This window comes from Schistocerca gregaria, chromosome 1, assembly GCF_023897955.1.
Source record: "Schistocerca gregaria isolate iqSchGreg1 chromosome 1, iqSchGreg1.2, whole genome shotgun sequence".
NCBI classification, from domain to species: Eukaryota; Metazoa; Arthropoda; class Insecta; order Orthoptera; family Acrididae; genus Schistocerca; species Schistocerca gregaria.
Window position 1 is genome coordinate 524847971 of NC_064920.1, and position 21988 is coordinate 524869958.

Sequence of the window (21988 nt, forward strand, 5' to 3'; positions counted from 1 at the left end):
AGGAGCTGTCTGGTTGGATATTTCATTTCTACACCGAGCTGTTATCTAGAGAACTAAATAGGTGTATTGGCTTAGGAGCTGTGTAACTGGCCCATTTCCTAGAAAGGAACGTGGCTGGTGGCTGATGAAACGGTTGCAAAAATGTAACTATTCAATCTGCATTGGCCGTAAAATATTGAGCCGTATTGGGAGAGCTAAATATGTCTACTTGCCTAGAAACTCTCTGATTCGTGTATTTGCAAAATGCTGGCGTGGTTTAAGAAAGGGGAGGTGAGGGAATGGATTTGGCTTAGGAATGGCGGAGGCAGATGATATGGCGGGGAAGGAGAGGTGAGAGGGAGGACAAAGCTAGTGGAGAAGCGTAGGAGAAGGGAGGAGGGGAATGGAAGGATTGGAGAAGGGAGTGGGAGGGCATGTATCATTGGCCGTATCAAATTTAAAACTTTTAGTCCGAAATCTCTATGGCACCTGTACTTGTTTTTCACCGATGTGTGAGGTGAAATAATGGACAATCAGACATTTCTCGATTATGGAAGTAAAAGTAGTTGCTTTAGAGGCGACTCTGCGAACCATTTGAAGTCCTATGTAGCTTACAGCGATTTTTTGTTTTGGCCTATATACGCTGATCTAATCGCATATCGTTTAAAAAACAAAACACTGATGTGCTGTGATTATCAATCAACGAGGTATAGTGTCAAACGACATTTGTAAACATAGGTAAATGGTTCGGACGCAGGTTCGAATCCTGTCTCGGTCATGGATGTGTGTGATGAACTTAGATTAGTTAGGTTTAAGTAGTTCTAAGTTCTAGGGGACTGATGACCTCAGATATTAAGTCCCATAGCGCTCAGAACCTTTTGAACCATTTATAATTAAACCGACACTGTTCCCAGTGCTGTAGTGAGGGCTGTAAATATCGCATGACGCTGAGTCGTCAAGTAACAAGTAACAAGAACAAGTAATATTTGAACTTTATGCCACCAGGTGAATATGTGACGCTGTATGCAGTCAGAATGCATAATGTTGAAATTCGTATCACTACTCAAGCTTTTTTGGTTCCTACTTTAATTACAAATATTCTTTAGTGCAGGTGTTGGATTTTTCAAGCTTTGAACTTCACTGATGCAGAATAATTTTCGTTTTCATAGTTTGTAAATCTACAATCATTTCGCATACTTTGATTTGATCAATGACTGGGGCAGCATTTGGCATTCATCTGTGCAGCTCTATGTTTTGGATTCTGTGTACTGAGTGTGTGTAAGGGTAAGTGAGAAATGATATGTTGATATGTACTAATTTTTGTCATGATCAAGGTGGACTAGAGGAATTCAGTTGCTCTTATGGACAAAATAGAGCATATTAGCAAAACACAAGAATTTATCACACAGAATAAAATTCTGGAAGCTCGTCAGACTTAAGACACATCTTACACAAAAATCAAAAGTACATCAAAGACACACACTTGTTACAACTGATCATAGACAAAAAGCTCATAAGCTAAGTATAAAGCCTAATGTTCTAAAGAAATGGTTCCAAACAATTACTCTTAAAGTTAACAAGCCTCTACGATGTGTCATTAATTACAGAAAAGAACCTGCTCATGCACTCACGAAACGAATGTTATACACAGACTGTAATACAAAACGCTAAATTCCAAGGCAACGAAACGCCAAAAGAACAAATAAAACACATTTAACACATACAAATATTAAATACAAGTATATTGACCTCATTTAATATGAAAACTGCCACTCCACAATATCACTCAAGGAAATAATCAAGATAAAAGAAATTTACATGTGTGCTTACAGTCGTTTACCACAGGAAAACATCTTTGAATGACGCACAGGCCAACATATTCTTATGAACAAAAATTTATTTCAGTTTAATGAAGAACATTACTTACAAGAGGAGAAACAGTCAATGGGAGCCTCCGTAGAGGAAAGTATATATCAGATAACAGTTCCAGGAAAAAAAATTGTATACTACATTGGTGGAGATACAAAGATTATATTGTTTGCCAGAAACGAATAGAGATTAACTACACAATACTCAAAAACGTTAACTTCACTGTAGAAAGAAAAGAAAGCAAGTGGGACAAACAAACTTCCTGGATGTAACTATCAGAAAGAAAAATAACCGTCCTTTATTCCGTATTTCAAGGAAAACAGTCACAGCAGACTCAATACTATATTAGTGATATAACATCCCACAGTATAAAAAACGAACAGCTCCCTGCTACATGCTCTCCAGAATAAAGGTAACACCACTAGATAAATGTATCAACAGAAAACATCTAGATGTAACAACTTACAAAACAAGGAATCTCTGTTTAGAAAACTGAATACGTAAAGCCACAAGGATATAAATATTAAACAAATTAAACACGTAAAATAAACCATGACACACTTACAGAGACACACGTTACTCACTACACACGTAACAGCAGCATCACTATTACAAGACAAGGATACGGCTTTAAGGTTTAAAGGACAAGCAGGACACCCATGTATGCAGGAAAACTTACACATATTCTAGCAAAATCCTTTATAAAAACTAAAAAAAATCAAGTCCAAAGAAAGGTTTCATACAGAACTGTTTAACGAAAGAGTATGATACTGGCATATATAAAAAGAAATCTCTCACTTACCACCTTCAGTCATACAACTGTAATACTTTGCCCACAGCACACATCAGTGAAATACTTTAAATAATATATAAACTACGTAAAGATTATGCAAGTGCGGTCAACATCTTTGACAAGACAACTACCTTGCAACCATAATATACGCAGCCATGAAAATAATCAGAATCTGTAATAAAAAGTTACTTATTGACACTATAAGAAAAGCTCCAATGCAAAAGACGGTCACCGAAAACTTTATTTTAGAAAATTCAGTTGACAATTATACAGAGACAGGAAGCTCGTATTGTCAAAGATTGCCACCCTTCTTATTAATTGTTAGACGTATACATCATTATACTCAAACCATTTCCGGAAAACATTCTATATATTATACCAGAAAAGTAATTTCGATTAAGACAGTAGTAATGGAATTCATTTGAGCAACAACCTGTTGTAGACTAATCTGGAAGCGATTTACGTAATAAGGCAATTTTGGGCGTCAAACGTACCTCGATAGTCTCAGTGGTCGAGACTGGTCAATGTGTTGTGTTGAGATGATGCACAATGCGTTTACTTAACAAGTGCCGTTGCAGAGTGTGACCAGAATTTGTCAATAAATATTGATGATATCAGAAAGCAATAAATTCCTTAGATTTTTCCTGAAACCAAAAACCGTGGACTTATTAACTAGAAAGCATAAATAGGAACCGACAGCCTACACTAAAAGACAGCTACAGAAAGATACTATTTATCTGCTAAAACAATGTTTCTGCCCTTATGAAAGTACATAAACCTTGACAACACTAGAGCAGTTAGTTCAACGGATGACACGAGTATTTACTTTCTGTACATCCATAAATATTCTGATAGTAAAGGATATGTAATGCTACAGTAGGTATAAATTTACTGAAAATTAGCCAGTGTTCCCGTGGGGTCTTACCCAATCGTCGCTAATAGGGAGCCTACGGGATGCAGCGTTCTCGCCAATTCAAACAAATAACATTAGTAGTTTTATTTCTAAATAGTAATTGACAACACTTAACTTTGGAGATTTACAAGTACACTACTGGCCATTAAAATTGGTACACCACGAAGATGAAGTGCTACAGACGCAAAAATTAACCAACAGGAAGAAGATGCTGTGATATGCAAATGATTAGCTTTTCAGAGCATTTACACAAGTTTGGCGCCAGTGGCGACACCTACAACGTGCTGACACGAGGAAAGTTTCCAGCCGATTTCTCATACACAAACAGTAGTTGACCGGCGTTGCCTGGTGAAACATTGTTGTGATACCTCGTGTAAGGAGGAGAAATGCGTAGCATCACGTTTCCGACGTTGATAAAGGTCTGATTGTAGTCTATCGTGACTATGGTTTATCGTATCGCGACATTGGTGCTCGCGTTGGTCGAAATCCAATGACTGAATATGGAATCGATGGGTTCAGGAGGGTAATACGGAACGCCGCGCTGGATTCCAACGGCCTCGTATCACTAGCAGTCGAGATGACAGGCATCGTATTCGCATGGCTGTAACGGATCTTGCAGCCACGTCTCGATCTCTGAGTCAACAGACGGGGACGTTTGCAAGGCAACAACCATCAGCACGAACAGTTCGACGACGTTTGCAGAAGCATGGACTATCAGCTCGGAGACCACGGCTGCGGTTACCCTTGACGCTGAATCACAGAGAGGAGCGCCTGCGACGGTGTACTCAACGACGAACCTGGTTGCACGAATCCAGGTACTGTTTACAGCATCATGATGGTCGCATCTGTGTTTGGCGACATCGCGGTGAATGCACATTGGAAGCCATACTGGAGTATCACCCGGCGTGATGGTATGGGGTTCCATTGGTTACACGTCTTCTCGGTCGCAACCGAGGGGCGACACAGATCACTGGTAACTAACGTCCACAATCCGGTGCCGATCTGCGCGGCCGAGGCTGCCCCCCCCCCCTTTTTTTTTTTTACAAGCCTTAACACAGCTTCACAGATTGCTCACGGTCTTACTGTGTTGTGGATATCAAAACTGTTCCATTCGACAGTGATTTGAAGGTGTGGCGGTGGTGGTTTAGGTTGCAGGTCTAGAGGTAACATAACGAAGAACAACATTAGGTATACACACTGGTGCTTTACGATAGTGGCCCACCCATCGAGTGGTCAATCAATACTAAAGCTGCATGAGTGGCCATAAGAAGGTGAACATTAACCGTGTTTGGAATCGGAGTCCTCAAGGATGAGGAACTGGGTTTCAGCGCAATCCCAGGATGTTGTGGTGCCATTGTTCTGTAAACCAGAGCTTCTCCTTTGGAATACAGACACCTTGTCTTCTCTCCTATGGACATCTTGAGAGAGGCCAGGTCCGTTTCCTCATGAAGGGTAACTACCCTCTTGAGGGGAGGGGCATGTGGGCTCTACCAAAGCTGCAAGCGCTGGGATTCTGGAGGTACTAATCGTAGTCCATGTAGTGGAGCCATAGGTGAGGGAAGGTTGGACAACCATCTGGTACAACTGGAGCTTGGTGTGAAGGTTCAATTCATTACTGGTGAACATTGGGTACAATGATTTCATCAGCTACTGTCTTTTTTGGGTTACATATTCTGTATGGCGATGGAAGAACAGTTTTTTTATCTGTATGGACACTAGGTATTTGGTATCAGGGGGCCATGGGACTGGAGCGCCTGTTATGGTGATGTTGTGGCGGAGGATGGGGACCCATTTAGTGAAGTAGACTGCTGTAGATTTTGTGGTATTGAGGGCAGTCTTCTTGGAATGGCACCAGGTCACTGTCGTGTCCACCTGTTTCTGGAGGTGAGCAATGAACTGGTCTATGTTGCGGCCCGTGGTATAGGGCACAGTATCAGCGGTGTATTGTGCAAGGTGGTAGTGTGGGAGGACTGGCATATCGTTAACATAAATGTTAAAAAGTGTGGAACACAACACAAAACCCTGAGAGTTACCCATCGACATGTGACGTAAGCTGGATCGCCGACTTTGCTGTTGCCTGTGTCAGAATTTTGTACTCAATATTGTCCTCCCGCATCTTGTCATATGCGTTTTGTAGGTCCATGAATACCGCTGGCGTCGACATGGTGGAGTTAAAGCTCTTGCTGATATGTTCCATGATCTGAAGGAGTTTTGCTGACAGTCGGGAAGCGAACCCAGATTGTTCTCGACTGACGTCCCCAGCTGTCGCCAGGGGCTAGGAAATGTCTAAATACTTTGGCCATGGTATTTAGAAGGCTAAGGGGCCTGTTGTTGTTAGGGAGTGCAGAATCCATTGATGGCCTGAAGATGGCAATCATTATGGCGTGCTTCCACTATGGGGGAGAACGCTAGTTGTGAGACAATGGTTCAGGATGCTGGTGAATAAGACCAGTGGATTGCATGCGAGCCACTGGAGTTGTTTGTTTAAGATACCATCCAAATCTGGAACCGACTGTCGACGCTCCCGCCAGAGGATCCGCTGGATTTCCGCTGTGTACATAAGGTGAGGGGCAGACAGAGGTGGTCTTTATGTGAAAGTGGCAACTTGCTGCCAGAATATCGTATTCATAGTGGAGGTAATCAGGCGTGAGGTCGTGGATGAGCAACTGGTTTTGGGACTCAAGGCATGGGCCAGAGTTTCTACCACACAGAGGTCGTCATAAGTGAAGCCATCCACTGTGCAGATGCGATGGTTGGTCTTCGCTGAGTAGCGCTACAGTGCTCAGGCAAAATCCCATTCAGATTTATGTTGGAGGAGGAAGACTGACATTTTTCTTCCCATTTTTCCGTTTTACAATCGGCGAGTCAGTGGCATAATTCATGCTGTAGATACTTAATGCGCTGCTTATCCTGAGGCTCCCGAAACTGCTTCCACCACCTGCAGAAGCGGTTCTTCAGGATTTTGAGCTCGCGCAAGAGGGGAGGCACATCATCAAGTGGGGTTAGAGCCCTTGGAACAATGGAAATAGGGGCCTTCATAGCCTTTCGGATTTTTTTTAGTTAGGTAATCAACAGCACTAACCAGATTGGCAGGGAGTGTCAGGTCGAGATTTTGACGAAAATTTGTCCCCATCTGTGTTGGTCAAGGTAGAATGGACGTCTAAAGATAGAGCAACGTCAGTAAGGTGCAGGAGCACGGGTTCATAGTCAGAGGCCAGTTCGTGGAGCGTTTCCAACGAAAACTGCAACTCATTTTTGTTGAAAATGGCCTTATGCACAATGTCTGGGTGGGAATCAGAGTGGACTGGTATATGGGTGGGAGAGTGAAGGCCACAGACCGACAGCACCAAATGAATTTCTAGTGAAGGAGCAGTCTGCCTTTAGGGTTAGCAACTTGAGAATGCCAAGCCGGATGCTTCGCGTTGGGATCTGCCCCAACAATGAGTTTGTCAAAAGATGTCAAGGTGCAGAGATCAGCTTCAAAAAGTGGTAGGTTAGTGGTTAAAAACGCCACAGCAAAAGTTATAGTACCAAGGCAGGCTCTCAATAATTCCTGCTGGGGCTGCTGTCAAACTGTGCGCAGATTTTCCAGAAGAGCTGGAGGAGTTGGTCTTTTGCACCTACATTTTTATTGTTTGCTTCGGATCTTTGATTAAGGTGAGAACTAGAAGTTTTGAAGAGTGATAGCTCTTGAAAAAGATACGTACAGCATTGAAGACGAATTGATGTAAATGGTAGATAGTCACCCCATTCAAGATCAAAATTTACACCTCTATTTTAGCGCTGTTCTAGAATTACAGACTTTTCGACGATCAGGACCAGCAAAGACATCTCTTGTGTGTTTGGGAAGATCAGTATTCTTTGAGGTTGCATAAAGAACCATTAAATGGTACGGGAACTTAAAAAAGAAATGATGAATGACATTTCGTCTCTTAGATGTCAAACAGTCGCTCTGTGGAACCAAAGAGTAGATGATGATCCTCCACAGCAACTAAATGGTTATAGACCACTCAGTTAACCACATTTGGAAATAAAAGACGTCTTGCAAGTACGTGCATATTCACTAACTGATTAAAAGTATCCACAGACTCTTATGTAAAACCGGAATCTACCACTAGATGTCAGGAGTGACAGGGCCTTAGGTGCAGATGTAGGTGGAGAGTAATATGTTGTCAGTAGAAAAGCAGTAATGGTATAATATGTTCGTCTGTTATTTCAAACATGGAACTCGATATCACCTCAGTACGAGAGAATGAAGGACATTTCAGCACTTCTAAACGTATCGATGACGACTGTTGGTAATGTGACTGTGAAGTGGAAATGCGAAGGGACAACCACTACTAAGTGTCGTTGCAAAACATGCGTGGAATCAGTGCAAGGTATCCCTCGTGAGTTCCAAAGTGCTAACAGGAGTCCAGCTAGGGCAATGCAGTGGGTGGTGAGTTAAGAAGTAAGGGATTTAATGGTCGGGGAGCTCCTCGTAAGCCGGACGTATCTCTGTAGTCATCACTAAGCAAAACTTGAGGTAGTGTAAACAGTGACTCCACTCAAAAGTGGATGAGTGGAAACGATTAATTTGGACTGAAGAATCACGCTACGCCCTGTGTCCACCCGATGGAAGGATTTGGGCTTCTGCAAATGCCCGGAGAACGTTACGGCCACCATGAGTCATGACCACAGTGAAGTACAGGACAGATGATGTGTTGGTCAAGGTAGAATGGACATCTAAAGATAGAGCAACGTCAGTAAGATGCAGGAGCACGGGGTCATAGTCAGAGGCCAGTTCGTGGAGCGTTTCCAACGAAAACTGCAACGCATTGTTGTTGAAAATGGCCTGATGCAGAATGTCTGGGTGGTAATCTTAGTGGACTGATATATGGGTGGGAGAGTGAAGACCACAGACCGACAGCACCAAATGAATTTCTAGTGAAGGAGCAGTCTGCCTTTAGGGTTAGCAACTTGAGAATGCCAAGCCGGATGCTTCGCGTTGGTATCTGCCCCAACAATGAGTTTGTCAAAAGATGTCAAGGTGCAGAGATCAGCTTCAAAAACTGGTAGGTCAGTGCTCAAATACGCCACAGCAAAATTTATAGTACCAAGGCAGGTAGGAACAGTGACTGCTGAAGCCTCTTATGTTCAACTGGTTGGAGAACCTCATGACAAGAGACTTATGCAGAAACAAAGCTGCGCCGCCATCTCGGCGAAGGAGGCAGTCAGTGCGATAACAAACCATGTTGCGGAGACGAAGATCGTCGGTGGGCTTCCGGTGGGCATCAGAGACATGGTGGTTGTAGAGGAAAGTTTCCTGCTCAGTCTTCAAGCCTATAAGACCATTAGCATAACAAATTGTGACAACTAGATCCTGAGGGGACTGACAGTTATGTGGTGGGCGATTCCCCATTATAACAAAATCTGGCTGAGCCCTTCAACAAGGTCAATGACCTCAGTCAGCCCATCCTCTGACCAATGTATCTTTTGGGCTGTTCCACGAATGACAGTCCTGATGTTGGGCCACGTGAACAGAGAGATGACCAGGAGGAACTCTTGCATATCATCCCAGAAAGAAACATCTTTCTCCACCTCTATGGGAACAACCTTGGTGGGCTACTTGACCTTGCAACAGGCATGGGCAGGCAAGGTGTCTGGTGGAGAAGGTGCCACAGTGGAGGGCTGGAGCGCTTTGGCAGGTGTGTTAGGGAAGCAGCACACAGTCTGTCAGCTTGGTGGTCTTTGGTATCTGTCACAGAAGACGGTTGAGCAGGAAGAGACAGCTGCAGCAACGAAATTGGTCATAGGGGTTGGAGCCGGAGGGGTCTCCTGTGTTGCAGATGCCTTAGGCGCTTGAAAATCTGTGGCAGGATGGTCGTCAGATTTACCTCACAAGACAGGGAAAAGGGTACAATCTCATTATGGTGTGGATGGTCGATTCGTCCTTGATTCCCTTCGTGCAGGGAGGGAAGACTTCATAGCCTTCTGGTATATAGAAAGCCAGGTGGGGGATAGTGAGAAGCGCCCAAACAGTGGGTACACATAGGTTTGTCTGAGGACGGGAGTTTACACTTCTCTCACGAATGCGAGCTAGCAAACTTGACACACCGAAAAGGCAGTAAACAGTAATTGACGGTGTGTTACAAACGTTGACACCTGTGGCACATGAAGTGGCTGTTACGGCCTTTATATGATTCAATACAGAACTTGATGCACAGGAGATACCTGATTTGGTAAATACATTCGACGCCCTCCTTCCGAGTAAGAGAGGCAACATGGGTGGCATAGAGATTAATTTCAGGGTCTCAGGGTCTCTCTTGTATTGGTGGGCCAAAGGGTCCAGAAACTGGAGTCAGAGTACTTTATGCCTGACATCTGTTCATGTAACTTCGCAAGGAAGGTATTTGATGACGATCTTTGTTCGTCAGTCGCCAGAAGCATGATGACTGTAGCACTCCATAGCTCTGGACTTCACATGGTGTCAATCAGGTGCTTAACATGGTTTTACTGGTATACTCTCCACAGATAGCTCGAAATAAGGCGTTGCAGTTCAGTGTTCAGTTTAATGTAGTTAGTTGGATTGTAAAGAACGATAGGAGGGATCTTCTCCTTCTTTGGTGGTGGTCGCGACGGATACTGAGAGCGGGGCCTGAGGAGAAGGGAGCGGGGGGAGGGGACTCCTGTCGTGATCCATGGCAGCCATAGGTGTCGCTGTTCCAGGTGCGGAGGCATCGGAATCTGAATGTCGGTCGTTGTGACGGGCGCGAGCAGAAGACTGTTTAGACTGTCAATCACGGAGGGCCGACAGGGTCGGAATCCTCAGGTGGCCGGTTGGGCGACGAGATGGTGGAGACGAAGCACCAGCGGACGGGACGTCTGCGTGGCAGTTAGCTGTAGCAATTCTGGGGGCCGACATGGCTGGACTGCCACTAGGTTACAGAGGTCCATCACCAGGCGACCATGGGAATCGTCAGAGGACAAAACACAAGGTCGGTCCCTCACGCGATGTTGCGAATAGGTTTCACGTGAATCGATCATTCGCAGTGGTCGCCGGTGACTTGTGTTAAAACGAAATATGTATAGTATACTGTGGCCACCACAAGCGCACTGAGCTGCTCAGTCTTTCCCCTTTTCTTCCTTACATCTTGAATAATAGACCATTTTCACCAACAGTTGAGGCGCCAGAGAGAAACTAATGAAGCTGTGTGGTATGGCGAAATCATGAAGAGCCTCAAGCAGAGACCATTCGCAAGGAATCAAAGGTGTCTGTGTATCGCCAAATTTGACGTTGGTTTTAGTGTTATGGTTATGTCTCATAACTTATGAGATATCCGTTCTTGTTTGCAGGAACATGGAATACAGAGAGCGTGCCCCCAGCCAACTCCTGGGTCCTGAGGCGCTAGTGCTGCGTCTGATGGGATTCTGGAGGCCATAGCAAGGCGGCAGGAACTTGCCCACAGTTCTTCTCACTTCCATAACTCTGGCATCCCTCTCAATAATTCCGGCTGGGGCTGCTGTCAAACTGTGCGCAGATTTTCCAGAAGATCTGGAGGAGTTGCTTCTTTGCACCTACATTTTTATTATTTGCTTCGGATCTTTTATTAAGGTGAGAACTAGAAGTTTTGAAGAATGATAGCTCTTGAAAAAGCCACATACAGCATTGAAGACGGATTGATCTAAATGGTAGCCAGTCACCCCATTCAAGTTCAAAATTTTCACCTCTATTTTAGCGCTGTTCTAGAATTACAGAATTTTCGACGATCAGCACCAGCAAAGACATCTCTTGTGTTATTGGGAAGATCAGTATTCTTTGAGGTTACATAAAGAACCATTAAATGGTACGGGAACTTAAAAAAAGAAATGATCAATGACATTTCGGCTCTTAGAGGTCAAACAGTCGCGTCTGTGGAACCAAAGAGTAGATGATGATCCTCCACAGCAACTAAATGGTTATAGACCACTCAGTTAACCACATTTGGAAATAAAAGACGTCTTGCCAGTGCGTACATATTCACTGACTGTTCAAAAGTATCCACCGACTCTTATGTAAAACCGGAATCTACCACTGGATGTCAGGAGTGACGGGGCCTTAGGTGCAGATGTAGGTGGAGAGTAATATGGTGTCAATAGAAAAGCAGTAATGGTATAATATATTCGTCTGTTATTTCAAACGTGGAACTCGATATCACCTTAGTACGAGAGAATGAAGGACATTTCAGCACTTCTAAAGGTATCGATGGCGACTGTTGGTAATGTGGCTGTGAAGTGGAAACGCGAAGGGACAACCACTACTGAGTGTCGTTGCAAAACATGCGTGGAATCAGTGCAAGGTATCCCTCGTGAGTTCCAAAGTGCTAACAGGAGTCCAGCTAGGGCAATGCAGTGCGTGGGAAGTTAAGAAGTAAGTGATTTAACGGTCGAGGAGCTCCTCGTAAGCCGGACGTATCTCTGTAGTCAGTACTAAGGATTTGGGTTTCGGCAAATTCACGGAGAACGTTACGGCCACCATGAGTCACGACCACAGTGAAGTACGAGACAGATGATGTTACGGTGTGAGGGCATTGTGCGAGATTAGTATGTGGCATCCTTCTTGCGCTTAACACTTTGCAGTCCGCACGCCTCGTACAAATTTATTCGTTCAGCGCTAATTCGGATTACTTGGCTTGTCGGTGGGCCGCTTGTCACCTTTACGTTGATGACAAGCTTCAAACACATTGACTTTTGCGCGCTTTAATTTTCCGGAAATCCTCTTTTGCCGTGTCGTTCCACAAACTTGAACTTTCTTTTCAGGTAACTGCTCTGCAAGATCTACACTGTTACAATAATTATCCATGCAGAAGTGATGCCACTTTCCATCTGAAGGTGTCCATAGCTTAAGCCTGTCCACCGCCGGAATCTATCTTGAATGAGGAAAGGTATCCCATACTCGAATCACATATCATCCGAATGAGTATGCCATACTTCGCAATTTTCGACTGATTGTAAACATGAAAATTTAACCGTCCGCACCACGGAACCATTCCCTAATCCATTGAGATGTTTTGACTTACATTAAACGTTTCTTTAAACTTTCGGGAAAAATAACGAATTACGAATAGCACTTTGACAAGCCGGTTGGCATTATCCGGTTTATTGTTGGTGCCGGAAAAATGTAAAAATGATAATCTTTGTCTAAATCGGTTGCTGGACTTCGTTTTGCGAAATATCAGTGTGTCGATCAATGGATTCGTTGACTATCACCGATTCGCTTTTATGGCCGTTTGAACTCTGCTGGGGACACATTGAGTTAGGTGTTTCAATGTTTGTGGAGAAATGGCTTCCAATCCTGGTTCTTCCTCAACTTTACGCAGCAACTACGCAATGCTGTCAAATGCATTGATATTCTTGCCCACTTAGGTTTTTCTTAAGACTATGCCGTCCGGCGACATCACAGTGGTGTCGTGCGCGAAATAGCAGTCAGTGGCCGGCGACAGTGCTTTAGTATCTTTTGCATTCTGTCGGTGTTTTCGTTAGGTAACAGTAAGTTACACACGTCAACAAGTTTGTTGTTTTTATAAGTAGTTGTGCCCTTTCATCATGGCGGACGAAACGTATCGACAGATAGTTGTTTGAGAATCCACATTCTGGTGTGCTACTAGCCTTTCAGAAGATCCTGTAGCATAGAAAATCAGAGTTAAAAGCAGCTGTTGCACTGGAGTTAATAGTCTATTTGCAGTCCGAGTCAGAAGTTTTCATAACACATTTTTGGACAATGTGTGCGTTGTAATGAATTTTATTTCATTCGTTGCTTAGAGGTAGTCACTGTGCTCAGAAATTACATTTTCATTTATTAGATTTTACAGGAAATTTCTGTACAATAGTTCTGCATCACAACTCTCATGTTCAGAGCTAGAAGACGTTAACAGGTATAAATTACCTAAATTACCTTTATAATAATTCCTGAGTATTCCAAATGAAGTGAATCTCTCTTCTTTAAATGAGTCGTCTGATCCAAAACCGGCAATCTTGACGACGATTTTAACGATCGTAACAATGAACAGACATCGATGAAAGGTAGAAATGGAAATTACACAAGAGTCAAGATTAGACAGTCGTCAAATTCGTAAACGATGCTTTGTTGAACCGGTTGCAATTATTCTCATACTATTTAGTTATATGAATTATTATTATTATTACTATTATTATTATTATTACTATCTTCGTTTCTCAGTCTAAATTTAATTGCTTTTTCAATCGCTTAAACGTTGTTATTACTAAATTTGTCTTGAGGTCCTTTCTCTTTCTATTTACTGTTAATATAAGGAAGATTAAACTCTAATCTTATTTTATGGTTTAACAATGATGCAGGGTGATGTATGACGTAGAAGTGATATCCTCCGATGAAACCAAAGTAGAGGTAAATAAATCCCGACACGTGCAAATAGGGATCAAGCTCAGAGGCTTCTGCACAAACTTAACTATGTGTGTAGATATGTTCCAGGACATTCAAGAATCCTTTAGTTTCTTTTCTATTTTTGAGTAATTTCACACTACCTACTCTATCTTTTAGTTTAATTCATTAATTTATGAGATATTTAAATAAGCTATGCTAACTTCCAATTGCAGATGTGCTGACTTCGTCTATCCTTACTCTTGTGGCTATTGCTAGTGAGAATTAACGGAAGTCTACACAGAAGGAAACAGGACAGCCGGCTATAGGGCTACTGCTGTTACTCAGATGTTCAAAATCGCTCTAAGCACTATGGGACTTTTAACATCTGAGGTCATCAGTGCCCTGGACTTAGAACTGAACCCTAATTAACCTAAGGACATCACATACATCCATGCCCGAGGCAGGATTAGAACCTGCGACCGTAGCAGCAGCGCGATTCCGGACTGAAGTGCCTAGAGCCGCTCGGCCACACACTGTTCTGTGTACGCTTCAACGGAGGTTTCATGGGATATCGCAACCTCATCCCAAAAAATGAAAGTGTAATCCAGCATCAATTAGCGGTATTACTTTGCTGTGAAACATTACGGACGCTCTATGTGTCATAGGCGTAGAATATCAAGGAATGTTTGTAAAATGAGCAGTCCATAATAGCCCTGCGTGCCAACATCTTAATACATCTACCTGTTCCGGAGAAAAATGTGTCGTCACACTTGAACATAGAGATAGACAGACAGACTGACAAGTATGTGATCCTATAAGGGTTCTGTCATCTCGAGAAAATTGCAGGAACAGGCATAGAATTTCTAAATCTTGACTTTATTTTATTCTAGGTAAGGTGTATCAGTAAAACTATTCCATCTCAGATAGCCTTTATTTTGTTATTAGGATTTAGGTGCCACAAGGAAAAGATGGTGCAACAAGTGGATGCAGATGAGAAGCATAGTTTCTTCCTTTCATTATTCTCAGGTTGCTCTTTTCATCGAAGAAGGGGGAACTGTACACGAGCTGTTGCGTCTACTGTGCACTGCAAGGAGCCAGTATGGCAGTGGCGAAACAAGTGACTGTATCCGCAACCTTTACAAAAGAATGGTGGACAAGCTCTACCGATGCATCCGGGTGTGTGTTTCTCTTTGCTCATCAAAGACGCAATCAGTTTAGTGTTATTTTTTTGAAGGTTTTCGAACATATGATATTGGTTCATATTTCTGTTTAGTTTCTACAAAACTCCACTGCTTGTTTGCTATCAGAAATGGACTAAAATGGAACTTTTTTATACCATTAAGACAATATTTTTGGTGTGAAGGGGTCCATTAAAAACCATTTGCTGGAAATATAGTGTAAATAAATATTATATTATATCCTTCATAGAGGCTGAATGCTAATATCACAGTATCTTGTATCCGCCAGTATTTGTTTAAAACTGTTGTCAGTCTTCTTAAAATTAGTTTTTTATTTAATTTAAATGCGACAGTGTACACTATACTTTAACTGGTTTAGTACAGAAAATATAATAACTAACTGTGTCATATACATCTATCCTGGAAATGGACTCATGTAGTTTACCAAATCGGATAAAGTTTGAACCTTCATATACAGATATTTATACCAAAGTATCAAACTGTCAACAGTCTGAAAATTTTTTTAAAAGCGTTTTTATTTCCCATCAGTTCTACTTTCGGTTATTTCAACCATTAAATACTGGAAGTTTGAACAAACAGAAGAAACCAAATGTAATACACACAGAAAGAAACATAGGATTTATCAGTTGTACCCATTAACATTAACTTCATTTACAGTAATGAAAATACTACAATTTCTGTTAGTATAAAAATTCAAATCTCTCATACATGACTTTTTTGTACACGAAACGTGGTAGTCACAAAACATGGAATGAAAATAACCAGGTTTGACGATACCTTGAAAAACGTATTTAAGTAGTATATACACTCCTGACAGTTAACTGATGACTCCATCTCAAGCCCATGTAGTCTTAGATGACCAAAGGGTCTAAGAACCCAGAATAAAAACGTAAGATGACATGTAATGCAGTTATTGTTCAAGTCAGATGCAACTTTAGTTATCAAGACTTATTTCAGTGTTAGCACGAAGTGGTTACTATCAGCAAACGATACTCCATGCATTCAGCATACGCAGAAACAGACTAAACAACGTTACCTTGCCAAGCATGTCAATAAAGTAAAATATAAATAAATCTTGTAAGACGCATATAAATGTAAAATAAGGGCACTGTATAAACAACACTTGTAAAAAGAAATTACGATAACTGAGCTTATCAATCAATGAAGAAATTTCAGGGTTACAAATTTTTATTACGGCATCAGTATAATTTTTATCACAATTAAAATGACTGGTCAGCAACCACAATAGACAATGAAAATGAGCTTTTTGTAAATTCAAAAGTAAATTGATAAATGAGCATTTATGTAAAATTATGAAAGCAAATATATTTGGTTGTACCTTCGACATCAAATGTTCAAAATTAATGAGGTCAGACTGTTGTGTATATAACACAAAAAGTTAATATACTATTGTAGAAACAGAGGATGCCAGGAAATTACATTAGATAATACACACTACATTAAGAATTAATAATACAGGCACATAGCACAATATAGGCCTCAGTTTACATCTTACAGGAAACTAAGAACTGTGGCTACCAATAAAATAAAACACTGGTCCCAGGCACTTATTGTAACTGATTATAAATCTCAGCAACAATATTTCCATAACCTTAATGATAATAAAGAGCAATATAAGTGATAATACTCACAGAAATATCATCGACATGTCGTCTGCTTTATGAAGGACTATTTAGGCAGTTAGTATGCTTATACACAAAGCAAGGCGTTATGTGAACAGATAGGGTTTTGAAAATAGTGTACACTGATAGCTTTAATTCTGAATAAATCTGAAACTTTTCATGTTGTTGTTGTGGTCTTCAGTCCTGAGACGGGTTGGATGCAGCTCTCCATGCTACTCTATCTAATTCAAGCTTCTTATCTCCCAGTACCTTCTGCAACCTACATCATTCTGAATCTGCTTACTGTAGTCATCTCTTGGTCTCCCTCTACGATTTTTACCCTGCATGCTGCCCTCCAATACTAAATTGGTGATCCGTTGATGCCTCAGAACATTTCCTACCAACCAATCCGTTCTTCGGGTCAAGTTGTGCCACAAACTTCTCCCCAATCCGATTCAATACTTCCTCATCAGTTATGTGATCTACCCATCTAATCTTCAGCATTTTTCTGTAGTACCACATTTCCAAAGCTTCTATTCTCTTCTTGTCCAAACTATTTATCGTCCATGATTCACTTCCATACATGGCTACACTCCATACAAATACTTTCAGAAATGACTTTCTGACACTTAAATCTATACTCGATGTTAATAAACTTCTCTTCCTCAGAAACGCTTTCTTTGCCATTGCTAGTCTACATTTTATATCCTCTCTACTTCGACCATCATCAGTTATATTGCTCCCCAAATAGCAAAGCTCATTTACTACTTTCAGTGTCTCACTTCCTAATCTAATTCCCTCAGCATCACCCAACTTTATTCGACTACATTCCATTATCCTCATTTTGCTTTTGTTGATGGTCATCTTATATCCTCCTTTCAAGACACTATCCATTCCGTTCAACTGCTCTTCCAAGTCCTTTGCTGTCTCTGACAGAATTACGATGTCATCGGCGGACCTCAAAGTTTTTATTTCCTCTCCATGGATTTTAATACCTACTCCGAATTTTTCTTTTGTTTCCTTCACTGCTTGCTCAATATACAGATTGAATAACATCGGGTATAGACTACAGCCTTGTCTCACTCCCTTCCCAACCACTGCTTCCCTTACATGTCCCTCGACTCTTCTAACTGCCATTTGGTTTCTATACAAATTGTAAATAGCCTTTCGCTCCCTGTATTTTACCCCTGCCACCTTCAGAATTTGAAAGAGAGTATTCCAGTCAACATTGTCAAAAGCTTTCTCTATGTCTACAAATGCTAGAAACGTAGGTTTGCCCTTCCTTAATCTAACTTCTAAGATAAGTCGTAGGGTCAGTATTGCCTCACGAGTTCCAACATTTCTACGGAATCCAAACTGATCTTCCCCGAGGTCGGCTTCTACTAGTTTTTCCATTCGTCTGTAAAGAACTCGCGTTAGTATTTTGCAGCTGTGATTTATTAAACTGATAGTTCGGTAATTTTCACATCTGTCAACACCTGCTTTCTTTGGGATTGGAATTATTATATTCTTCTTGAAGTCTGAGGGTATTTCGCCTGTCTCATACATCTTGCTCACCAGATGGTAGAGTTTTGTCAGGACTGGCTCTTCCAAGGCCGTTAGTAGTTCCAATGGAATGTTGTCTACCCCTGGGGCCTTGTTTCGACTCAGGTCTTTAAGTGCTCTGTCAAACTCTTCACGCAGTATCGTATCTCCCATTTTATCTTCATCTACATCCTCTTCCATTTCCATAATATTGTCCTCGAGTACATCGCCCATGTGTAGACCCTTTATATACTCCTTCCACCTTTCTGCTTTCCCTTCTTTGGTTAGAACTGGGTTTCCATATGAGCTCTTAATATTCATACAAGTGCTCCTCTTTTCTCCAAAGGTCTCTTTAATTTTCCTGTAGGCAGTATCTATCTTACCCCTAGTGAGATAAGCCTCTACATCCTTACATTTGTCCTCTAGCCATCCCTGCTTAGCCATTTTGCACTTCCTGTCGATGTCATTTTTGAGACGTTTGTATTCCTTTTTGCTTGCATCATTTACTGCATTTTTATATTTTCTCCTTTCATCAATTAAATTGAATATTTCTTCTGTTACCCAAGGATTTCTACTAGCCCACGTCTTTTTACCTACTTGATCCTCTGCTGCCTTCACTACTTCATGCCTCAAAGCTACCCATTCTTCTTCTATTGTATTTCTTTCCCCAATTACTGTCAATTGCTCCCTTATGCTCTCCTTGAAACTCCGTACAACCTCTGGTTCTTTTAGTTTATCCAGGTCCCATCTCTTTAAATTCCAACCTTCTTGCAGTTTCTTCAGTTTTAATCTACAGGTCATAACCAACAGATTGTGGTCAGAGTCCACATCTGCCCCTGGAAATGGCTTACAATTTAAAACCTGGTTTCTAAATCTCTGTCGTACCATTATATAATCTATCTGAAACCTGTCAGTACTTTTCATAGCTTTATGCAATCAAAATTTCGTTATCTTAATGTATTTGAGATTGGTAAATCCTGGTTAGCACGGATTAAAGATTTCTTTCAATTGAAAACAAAGAACATTGCGTTCTGGTCTTTCATATAAGGAATCACCTGTTCCATACATATTAGACAACAGATTTATTCCTGTAACGCAATTAGAAAGGAAACGAACACAGAACAGTTAGAAATGTATGATCAACAGTTTCTTACTGTTAAGTAAATACAGGTTTCTGCTGGGTTATATAACACAGCTACAATTCTTCAAAACTGACAGCTATGTTTGCTCAGAGAGAAACCCATTATATTCACTATTTGACATGTAGTTGTAGTAGTGGTAATAGCAGTAGTAGAAGTAGTAGTGAAGCAAAATATCAAGGTACTCTTCAGTGTATTTTGTTTACATTTTGACATCATATGAGAAGGTTAGTGTCCCCCATGTGACAGCACAAACTTCACTGCTTTATCAACGACGTCATCCCTCTTTTCCACCTTATCACTAATGTCATCATCGTCAAGAGGCAAATCATGACATGCCCTCCTACCCCTAATCTCCTCTACATGTAGTAACAATGTAGTATCAAAAGTAAACAGACGATCACAACGTAGTATTTTAGCAACAATTAAGAATGAAGGAGCCAATTCCAACGCAGCCCCAGATCTGCCACTTTGGCAGTGCTCAAAAGCATCACAATCATCTCAATATTCTCTGCGTCATCTTCAAATGTATTAATCGAAAGAATTACCTCTAGGATGAATCTTGCAGTCTTTCCACATCTATATACGTCAGCAATACATCCACGCACACACACACACGCACACACACACACACACACACACACACACACACACACACACACACACACATGATTGCAAACTCCACATCTAAGATACTAAAGGGTGTTAGAATTTTGATACTGTGATACTGGAAACTCAAGGACGAAGTGTTGTTACCTGATGTTTGCACAAGTTCTGTGCTAATGTATAACCTCAAGAACCACTATTTTATACGGTCGAATTTATTGCCACCATTCTAAACTAGAAAAATGTTCAATACTTGTTGGCAACTATTTCTCTTTATTACAAATGAATGAGACCAACTACTTGGGGACAAAATATTTCCTGAATAGGCTTGTAATATTTACATGGAAATAAATGCTGCCAAGGCTGTCTGAAATGTGAGTAGACTCTTTTTCTCATATGGAATGTAAAAAACAAATTTGCCACAGAGAAACGAACTGAGCAAAGATCATTTCATGAAGGAAGGAAGGAAGAAGAGATTTTAACGATATCTTTACTGTTATGTAACACTTCAAAAGTTCTAAAAAATAGATTAATGTTTAGTGTAAGTTTTATAAGAGTGTTTTTCGTATGTAAGCTTTATACAGTGTTCCTCAGGTGTAACGTTTCACCTTTATAAGCGTACATTCCTGAATGTAATTTTTCAAAAGAAAGTTATTACTTTTCGATCACAGTGGATCCTACAGACTTGCCTGAAATAAACTGTGGCTGCCTGAAGAGGTATTTGAACTTTTGATATCTGAGTATGTCGTTTTCGTTTGACTAACCTACAGTGTGTACACGTCACTCCCAAGATAACATGGTCAGCCTCTTAGTTTTCTAGTGATACTTTTCAAAGTGTTCTCTAGGAATGTCACCTCCTCTTCAGTACTCTCAGTACTGGTCAAAGTATTCATAGTGGTGCCGATTGATATGAAAAGGAAACTGATGTGAGATTGAATCAGATCAGGTTAATACTTGTTCCACAGATCGTGAGTAACGACACTCTGTAATGATGTGGAAAATGTCAGTTAAACATGATACAGTTGAAATTTTTCTCATAATTCTAAAGTTACTGATTCATACCCAAAAATTCAAACTCCTATATTGACCAGAAGACATTATCATTCAGAAAGTCTCTTAATTTGTTTTTAAACGCTGGCTGGCTTTTTGCGGATGATGCTGTAGTATATCGAGAAGTTGCAGCATTAGAAAATTGTAGCGAAATGCAGGAAGATCTGCAGCCGATAGGCACTTGGTGCAGGGAGTGGCAACTGATCCTTAACATAGACAAATGTAATGTATTGCGGATACATAGAAAGAAGGATCCCTTATTGTATGATTATATGATAGCGGAACAAACAATGGTAGCAGTTACTTCTGTAAAATATCTGGGAGTATGCGTACGGAACGATTAGAAGTGGAATGATCATATAAAATTAATTGTTGTTAAGGCAGGTACCAGGTTGAGATTCATTGGGATAGTCCTTAGAAAATGTGGTCCATCAACAAAGGAGGTGGCTTACAAAACACTCGTTTGACCTATACTTGAGTATTGCTCATCAGTGTGGGACCCGTACCAGATCGGGTTGACAGAGGAGATAGAGAAGATCCAAAGAAGAGCGGTGCGTCTCGTCACGGGTTATTTGGTAACCGTGATAGCGTTACGGAGATCTCAAGTGGCAGATTCTGCAAGAGAGGCGCTCTGCATCGCGGTATAGCTTGCTCGCCAGGATTCGAGAGGGTACGTTTCTGGATGAGGTATCGAATATATTGCTTCCCCCTACTTATACCTCCTGAAGGGATCACGAATGTAAAATTAGGGAGATTAGAGCGCGCACGGAGGCTTTTAGACACTCGTTCTTCCCGCGAACCATACGCGACTGGAACAGGGATGGGAGGTAATGACAGTCGCACGTAAAGTGCCCTCCACCACACACCGTTGGGTGGCTTGCGGAGTATAAATGTAGATGTAGATGTAGATACTTCAAACGTATCACACTATTTG

The 21988-nt window shown here is 41.3% G+C and overlaps 1 protein-coding gene across 1 annotated transcript in view; it reads left to right on the forward strand.

Moving 5' to 3' along the window:
* Nucleotides 1-295: 295 nt before the first annotated feature.
* The window catches only part of LOC126357504 (uncharacterized), a 42833-nt gene continuing 21140 nt past the window's right edge, over nt 296-21988 (forward strand). Inside the window, exons 1-4 of the mRNA XM_050007467.1 lie at nt 296-330; nt 10890-10951; nt 11003-11148; nt 14941-15090. Coding sequence (XP_049863424.1) covers nt 296-330; nt 10890-10951; nt 11003-11148; nt 14941-15090 — 393 coding nt within the window. The remainder of the gene's footprint in view (nt 331-10889; nt 10952-11002; nt 11149-14940; nt 15091-21988) is intronic.